Source organism: Sinocyclocheilus anshuiensis, unplaced genomic scaffold (genome assembly GCF_001515605.1).
Source record: "Sinocyclocheilus anshuiensis isolate Anshui unplaced genomic scaffold, SAMN03320099.WGS_v1.1 scaffold157, whole genome shotgun sequence".
NCBI lineage: Eukaryota > Metazoa > Chordata > Actinopteri > Cypriniformes > Cyprinidae > Sinocyclocheilus > Sinocyclocheilus anshuiensis.
The window spans coordinates 160,873-170,198 of record NW_015540834.1 but is presented as its reverse complement, the minus strand read 5'-3'; the positions used below and the strand labels follow the sequence as shown (position 1 = coordinate 170,198).

Below are 9,326 nucleotides of genomic sequence, written 5' to 3'. Positions count from 1 at the left end.
GACAGAACAGGCAGGTGCACACGTAGGGATGTAGTAGACCAGACAAACACAGACTGCACAGACTAGGGCTTAAATACATGGGATGACGGGGACAATTAATAAGACACACCTGAACCAAATGACACAATCAAACATGAGGGAAAACTAGCTCACGGAGCACATTAAAATACAAAATACAAAACAAACAGTCCAGGGGTGTGACACTAAACTCACCACCAGTTTTTGAGCTTGATAAAGCACATAGCACATATTCTGTGTTCGAGTCCTTCCTTCCAGAAAACTTGACATCACACACTTGCAGAGGCGGACAAAATACATAATTTCATTACTCGAGTGAAAGTACAGGAACTGCTGGTCAAATATTACTCCATTAAAAGTGAAAGTTGTAAAGACAGATTTTAAGTAAAAGTACAGAAGTACTTGCATTTAAAAGTACTCAAGTACCAAAAGTAAATTTCCTTTTTTATTTTTGTTGTATGTAATACTTGCAATACCTTATGCCTCTGAAGCAACTTACATTATACCTACTGAATACACTGAATAGCTTGTAGTATCTTTGGAATAAAGAGCTTTTAGAATGTTAAAAATGTATAGAAATTAAACAAGTGAGTTGACAAAAAAATCAAAATGAACACCCCTACCCACCCCCACAAAAGCAGCATGGTAGTGATCTCACACAGCTCTGGCAGTGTGTGCACTCTTCTACGTGTAGCCATTCATCCACATTTGAACCGAGTGGACAGTGAAAATGTTGTAAATACAGACTGATAAAAAAAACAAAAAAAACAAACCTGCTTTAATACCCAGCAACACAACTGTAGCTGTATAACTTTACAACAGCAACACCACTTTAACAAAAAAGCAAAACAGCAAGATGTATTTGCCATCATCGCTCTTGCGATACTTTGATGTCATACGCAGAATGGTCTGTGCAGTGCTGCTTCAAGTCAAACACCTATTGTGTTTTGTCTGGAGACGCACAACAGTGGTTCTGTGGCTTTAAAGGTAATATTTTCGTTTACACAATTTTGCAAAATCAGACAATATTGTGTCTAATATATACCACAATATTAACTTTTTATGAAAGTGAAGTGTGGCCAATTATGGTGACCCATACCCGGAATTTGTGCTCTGCATTTAACCCATCCAAGTGCACACACACAGTAGTACACACACACCCGGAGCAGTGGGCAGCCAATGCTGCGGCACCCAGGGAGCAGTGTGGGGTTCGGTGCCTTGCTCAAGGGTCAGTCGTGGTATTGAGGGTGGAAGAGAGTGCTGGTTATCCACTCGCCCCACCTACAATCCCTGCCAGACCCGAGACTCAAACCTACGACCTTCGGGTTACAAGTCTGGAATGTTTTGATTGTCTTTGTTTAATGCATTTTGTTAAATTTGGAAATCGCTGCTATTTGAAATTGACCGATGACATCCTAACATGCAGTCCATGTAAATGTAATGTTTTTTTTTTGTTTAATGTTTGTTTCAGTCAAACAGTAAGTGGGAGTGATTCCCTTTGGAAGTCAGTTGCCCCTTTTGACATGAGTATGTTGCTGTAACATCTTGTTTGTCAGCCCTAACAATAATTAAAAAGCCAAGCTGGACCTTGCTGGAAAAAACACATTATATCTGAAAAGATACACTTCAGCTGAATCACCTGATCATCCACTTAAGCCATTGGTTTTAATTTAATTGTTTTTAATGGTCATAATTGTCAATTATTTATTTATTATTAAACTTTTCTGATTTTAATTTAATTCCAGTGCTATTTCTGCAATAACAGTCCTGAATTAAAATTGAATACTCATGTGAAAACCACACATTTTATTTAGTATTTTATTTATGCATAAAGTAAGCAACTCTCGTCTCCTCACAAAAACAATTAAAAGTTACTGAAGTGTCTGAAACAACAACAAAATGTGTCTCTTTTGCTATCAGAGGTTGTTTTTGGAAAACACTCTCAGCTGAAGATAAGGAATTCAGTGAAGTTGTTAAATCAAGCGTCTGCAACATCATGCAAGAAAAAAAGTGATGCTTTGTTAACTACTACTGATGATCTCTTTCTCTGTCCAAGCAAATGCCTAAAATAATTTAAAGGTATGACTTCTATTGCTTCTTTCTTTTTATCCAAGTATGCAAACTGCAATATTGTTCCCAACACTCTGGAGAGATGCTTTGATTAGTAACTACAGACTACTAATATTCAACTGTATATATAGATGATAATTTCACACGTTTCTCTCCAGTGTTTTAAAATTATATTAGCATAAAAAGGTCCTTAAAATACACAAAGTTTGTTACTATAGAACTAAAAGTTTTAACCAATTCAGTTACAGTATATAAACGTAACATTACAAAGAAAAATATTCAGTCATTACATAGAAATGCAGCAATCTTTTGTCAATAAACAGCAGACATCCCTCTAAAGATATACTCTCTTTGTAGTTGCCAGATACTATCACCACAAAGCATTCTGATGCAAGGAAATGCCCAATTCCATCCCTAGTTGCCCATCAGCTCTTAAAAAATACAGACGAGACTCTCGTCAAACAGTAGATATCATGTTAACAATAGAATGAGAAGTTAATAAACTGACAGATACAATATCATTTGGTGCAACAATAACATCAGATCTCTGCCCTTGTCATCTGTTAGTGGCCCACATGTACTGAAGGCATTGTATATGCAGATTCACATGAAAGCAAACCTATGCATAAGACAACACTGCTATATCACACTGGAAACCTCGACTTTAAAACTTCCATCTCAGATATTACAACAGAGTCTTGCAACAAAACAACAAATCTATACCAATAGATATTTCAACACAGCTGTGCTTGAACACAAGGCAATATAATGTTAAAATGACTTTGGAAAGATAACAACAGGCAGACTATCTGTCCTCATGTCAATATTTTAGTAAAATAATATGTAAATAATTATGGTGTAAAAAAAAAGTACAAAACAAAATACACATGAACACATCCTAAGGCCACAAGATCTTATTATATGTTGCACATATAAATCTGTACATGAAATTGTGGGGCTTTTGGACGTTTTAATTGTGTCATTTACCATGTAGATGCATTAACAGTGTAGTCAATACTCTATAATGAATCTCACGAAAACATATCTCAGCCATATAGCACTCCTAAATCAGGAAGGGGGGACCTTTAGCATTCAGAAAATGAAGCCTTTTTTTTTTACTCTCATTACGTAATGCAACCAACCATTTTACTTTTGAGTTGTTCTGTAATTCTCATTAATGGCTGTTATTGATAGCTCCTATTGCCCAAATAAAGCCACTAAGACAAAATTAAATATATAATTTTAATGTATATTCAAAAACACTTTTTTCATTATGGTAATAAGAATATCAGTGAAAGGTGCTAAATGATCATAAAAAAATACTGTAACAATGAAAAATGTAATGGCATAAAACAGACCTCATTTTCTTGATGCAAAATGTATGATTGTGAGGACCAATGATGCCCAAATCATGGCCTTGACAGTTCTTGTGAGATTTGCCAGTCATTAAGTGAGTAAAGTCAGAGAAAGGGACACTTCCAGGGAGCAGAACTCAACCGGTGCTGTCATTTCCACCAGCTCATGCCAATGACAGAGAACAAACCAGCTGTTACACATAGTATTATACATATCTTTCAAAGTCATACATAGTTACAATATCAGATCAAACATGTATCATTGAGAAAAAGCCTGCGAATGCTTAATGAATTAATACATGGAAGCACACTGTGCATTTCCATATGATTACACATGGGTACAGTGTTACAAACAGATCTCGCGATGGTAGTAGGACATTACCTGAGTCCTCAGGACAGTAGGGTACTAACCCTTAGCACTTTACAGCAGGCCTATACATCACACATGATGCTGATTTTAATGAAGTGTGTCTCAATAGGTGTCAGTCGAAAGATGATGGGTTGTACCTTTTGTTTTTTTGGTTAGTAACATGAAATTCCCATGTTAGGTGTTTTTTGTTCTTCACCTCTTAAAAGTACCATAAAACCCCTTCTAGCCCCATAATATATTACCAAAAAGTATAAAACAACCCTCAATGATCAAAAGAGAACCTTGTTTGTTTCTAAATAAAGAAACAAAAGAGGAGAATTTCCCCTCATCCTGTCTGTAGCGCATCTCTCTGTCAGCAGGTGGAGCCACAGTGCCAGTGGCTCTGAGAGAGGTCTGGGTGTGCTGTCGTCTCAGGGCTTGTCTAAAGAGTATGGTGTCAGACAGCGAGTCGGCCCGGGGCGGGATGTAGAGGACTCCACGTGGACGGAGCGGCTGCGGGAGGCTCCTGGGTGAAAGAACAAGGCTGGGCCTCGACTTTTGCCACGCCGCGACCCTGACACAATCGCCGGTGTCTCAACAGTCTGTCTGTCCGTGAGAAGCTCTTGAGGTGAAAAATGGAGAAGTTAGTGGAAGTGTTCAACTAAAGCATTTACACTTTTGACTTCAACTCAATGATTATTCTTCCTTGCGTTCATTTAATGAAAAACCTAACTGCAAACTAGAAATTAATTAATTTTAATTTCTAAGTGTATTCCATTTGTACTTGGCTACAGTGGCTACTGGGTTGAAATTATGCTTCTAATTTAAAAAACACACACAAAAATCTTAAAGAAGTTGCTTTATGTCTATGCAGGGTCAAAAAGCTCTCAGATTTCATCCAAAATATTTTGACATTTTTAAAAGACCTTTTTTAAAAATATAAAACGGATGGTTCCGGTCCTTGATTCTGATTGGTTGAGCCGCGTTCGAAGCTGTTGTAAATTACACTACAAACATACACCTTTGTTTTCTTCTGCGTGTTGCTCGGCAACCACTTTGTTGGAACCACAACGGTTTCTGAGAAACTACATTAATAGCCACTTTTCCACTATCGGGCCGAACAGTTCTAAGAACTGTCAGGTACGGTTCCAGTTGTATTTCCACGTGAGCTTGGTACGGCATGGCACGATTACAAACCGTTCTTGGCCCGGAATTCTCGGCACGGTTAGACAACCGTGCTGAGCTGTGCTGGTATAGTGCATGTGCGTGACGTCGCCACTCAAGATCTGCCACTTGTCTGTTGCCTGGCTGCTAGTTTCTCCGTAGCTTGCTAAGCACGCTATTTTGAGCAATGTAAACACAAATTAGTAATAAAATTTAAAGAAATTTCTGATCATCCTCCATAACACGGTGGTTATTTACACCTCATATCATATGTAAACACTTGTGTTACCACGGCAACGACTGACGCATTTGAATTGCATTCCAAAGAGATCAGATATCAGCTCCGCAGTGGAAAACGAAAACATAACTGTACCGGCCGGCTCGGATCGGTGCGGAATGGAACGGTTATGCAAAGAGAACCGTTCAGCGCGATGGTGGAAAAGCGGCTATGGTTTGGTGGAAGAATACTGTTTTTATTTATATCATTACACTTTATTTGCTCCGTTTTATTCTGTGAAACCTTACTACGTATATGGAATAACCGTTTTATAAAAGCAGTAAGCCCTGTGAAGCCGTGGTGAAATTCACTGCAAACCACGGCTTCTTGGAGCTTATTGCTTTACTTAGCTGTTATAAATTTACTGTAAACCACGGCTTCTTGGGGCTTATTGCTTTACTTAGCTGTTATAAATTCACTGTAAACCACGGCTTCTTGCTTTACTTAGCTGTTATAAATTCACTGTAAACCACGGCTTCAAGGGGCTTATTGCTTTATTTTAGTATATTGCCTAATATCATTTAAAATTGGACATTATATTAAAATATATTTTATAAAAATTCTTACACAAGTCACAAATTGGTTTCTCTTCCCTCCTTTTTGAGTCTTGAATGCCCAATTTGACATCTTGTATATAGAACCTGGTCATATCTATTTTCAAAACAATAATTACTTCTTTCATTTACTGCTGGATTCACCTCATATAGTTTGCATTCATTTCATTCCATTTTCATGGCGTTTTAAGTTTTGGTTACTTGGACTTTAAATGGAGGGACAGAAACCACTCAGGTTTAAATAAAAATAGCCTATAATTTTAGTTTCGAAGATTAAAGGTGGGGTAAGCGATTTTTCAAAAACGCTTTAGAAAACTGATTCGGGCCAAATAGCAAAACAAACTTGTAGCCAATCAGCAGTAAGGGGTGTGTCTACTCATGATGTGGAGGAGAGAGCGTTCAGTCCAAGCCCGCGACAGAAAGATAGAGATGGCAGATAAAAAACAAAAGAGGAAAACGTCTGCGGAACAAAAGAAGGCTTAAGGCAATAAGGCAAGAAGTAGAACCCGTGTAAATATCGGATCAGCTTTCCAGTGCTGGAGAGAACTCAAGGAGTGGAAGGCCTGCGATCGGACGCCGAGGTTGCTTTGTTTCTTCTCGATAGGTGAGTAACACCGTGTCTGCGCCGCAACAGCTAAAGTCTGTCTACACTGGACGCGACAAAGCTACCGTTGAAAATCATTTGAAATTTGTGTCAATACGTCATGAATAGAACGCAGCCGCAGTTTTCTGTTGGGGATTTGTCATGTAACGCCGCGCCACATCCAGTGTAGACCATAGATATGTATATATATCTATGGTGTAGACAGCATCACTAATTATAATGAGTTCTATAGTATTTTGTCGCGCCGCGCCACTCACGTCCGGTGTAGACACGGTGTAACATTGATTTTGCTTGGTTTCACAGAACTGATCGTTGCCTGGGTTGTGTACGTATGTGTGGGGCGGAGCTATCAAAATAGGGGCGAGACCCTTTTGGGGTAGGGGCGTGTTTGTTTTGGTGATTTCAAATGTCAACATTGGCTACCAGAAATCGCTTACCCCACCTTTAAACAAAGTCTTATGGGTTTGAAACAACATGCGGGTGAGTAAATGGTGACAGAATGTATGGTGAACTTGTATGGTTCACAAGTGTTATGAGGGCAAACCAACTGAACTGTTCACTCACCTACCTAGCAATAGTGGCATCATCATTTATCATTTGACATTGAGGCTACGTCCACACGAAGCCAGAGCTTTCCCTATCCGATCTTTTTTTTTCCCTCAGCAAGGGCGGCGTTTTCAGATTTATCCACTCTGGGACCCGGTTTCAAAAAATATCGGTTTCACTCTCCCAAAACGCCGGATCCGTGTGGACGAAACGCCTATACGATACAAAATGTATGTGTATACAGCTAAGCGCGTCTCCGTGTGGACGGGGCCTGAGCCTACATATTTCAATATAATGCAGTATTTCCCTTAACTGCTTATATTGTTACTTTTGGTCCAAATGGTAATAAAACAAATTCCAGACAGCTGTAAGGACTAAAGCCCTATTCACACCACTAACAATTCCTTTGCTTCGTGTCACCAGTCTTTACAAACTCGGTCGCTCATAGGCATTCACACTGATGGTTGCATAGTGACATTCATGAACAACATTTGCAGATGTCATTACATGCTGTTAACATCAAATCAGTTTTCTTGCCACTAAATTTACATTCTAGAGGGAAAATTGTATGCCAGCAGCTATCTATATGTAGCAAAAGTGGGTCTGCGGCTTGAATATATCCGCTTCTAGCAGTACACGAGGGAACTCCTTTTTGATTTAGATTATAAAAGAGACAACTCTCAAGACTTTTTTTCCTGACGAACAACTGGCAATATGTTTGCAGTGATTTGATTTAACGTAAAAACTTATAACAACTACATACTCCGTCTGATAGGATTAACTTCTCCATCTTTCCAACATTTCCCTACAGCATCTGACGGGACAAAGATCACGTGTGCTCCACTGACTTCAATGCATAATTATATTAAGTATTTTTAAGTATATTAAAGTATATTGTTCAACTTTCTCAAATGGACACAGGCACATTGACACACCGATAGTCTCGGTCGCTGTAAGTCGGCAGCTCTTGAAAACGAATGCCTCTTTGTTGCTGCAAGTTTCTTGCGGTGTGAACGGGGCTAATGAATGATCATGGGAGTTGTCTTATATCTTAAAACCAGTGTTATAAAGCGTGTTCTTACCTGCTGGCAGCGCTCACACTGGTAAGGCTTTTCACCACTGTGAACACGCTTGTGTCTCTCCAGATGGTACCTCTGAATGAACCGCATGTCGCACATGTCACAAGCAAACGGCTTCTCTCCTAACAGAGAAAAAGAGTCTTTATTGAAGCACCCCACATCTTCATTCTCGCAGCATGCCACAACACACAACATCGACAAAGATTCTGAAACACTGTTTCTGACATGAAAGGATCGAGACTGACTGTCATATGGGTTCCCACTTGAAATCTTAAATAGAGAGTATATTCATGCTTAGAAAGAATTTAAGTATATGACTCCATACAAACTCGAGTTTGTAGAGTTTAATATGGAATAAAAAACTGCTTGATTGTAAAGTGGCACACTGGGGTTTTGGTTTTAAAAATCAGAAACCTAGTTTGAGACTTGAGGTTATGTTCTACCTACTTGGAAAATAAATACGACTGATCATTGAAAACTGGTAAAAAGAAACCACTACAGTTTTTTTTTTCGATCGATTATGCTTTAACACTTAAATGAATGTAAATAAACTTAATAAACACAAAAGCACATCCAAAGAAAAATGAGGCAGGAACACCTACACAGATATTGTGAAACCTGATACTACACGCAAGCGTGAAGTGAGTCTTGCAAAACTGGCACCCAAGAGCAGTAAATTAAACATTTTTAAATGTCTTGACTTTGATGCAAATATTATATGATGCAGGATACAGCTAATAAATATTTCAAAAGTAACAGATCTCATTCAAAAATTCATTATTATACATTCTGGCCATTAATTTTAATAAGTCAATTATCTCATAGATTTTTTTTTTTCCCCAAATACCTCAACCACAAAAATATATACAAACTTTAGTTCCAATCAAGGCATACTGGGTACAAATCAGGGGTACAGTGAGCGGACACATACCAGTATGAGTCAAGCTGTGTCTTTCCAAGTGGTAACGTTGGAAAAACCGCATGTCGCACATCGAGCAAGCATACGGCTTCACCCCTAAATGCAGAGTCAATTTTAGTGAGTGAATGTCGTTATACAACATTCAAAGCAAAAACAAAAAAACAATTTTTAACGCTGTTTAAAAAAAGATGTAGAGCATGCTCTTGGTTTTTTTTCTGCATGCTGAGATTTAATCCATTTTACTTATTACACCACTTGCAATATTTTAAGACCAAAAATTGCTTGTCTAATGCAGTTTTGTGTGTTTGGATGGTTTTAAATGGAAATAATGTTCCCAAACAACAAAGTAAAAGTGGTTAAAAGTTTTTTTTTTTTTTTTTTTTAATTAGTA

At 38.2% G+C, this 9,326-nt stretch overlaps 1 protein-coding gene across 9 annotated transcripts in view; it reads right to left on the bottom strand.

Annotated features, from left to right (window-relative positions):
• Nucleotides 1-1,830: 1,830 nt before the first annotated feature.
• The window catches only part of LOC107687371 (gastrula zinc finger protein XlCGF46.1-like), a 42,593-nt gene continuing 35,097 nt past the window's right edge, over nt 1,831-9,326 (bottom strand). For 8 of the 9 annotated variants that reach the window (XM_016484662.1, XM_016484660.1, XM_016484664.1 and 5 more), the window contains 3 exons: nt 8,948-9,031; nt 8,020-8,138; nt 1,831-4,414 (listed from right to left, as the gene is read on the bottom strand). In XM_016484662.1, coding sequence (XP_016340148.1) covers nt 4,250-4,414; nt 8,020-8,138; nt 8,948-9,031 — 368 coding nt within the window. In that variant the 3' untranslated portion in view covers nt 1,831-4,249. The remainder of the gene's footprint in view (nt 4,415-8,019; nt 8,139-8,947; nt 9,032-9,326) is intronic. The other variant, XM_016484665.1, reaches the window with a different exon arrangement.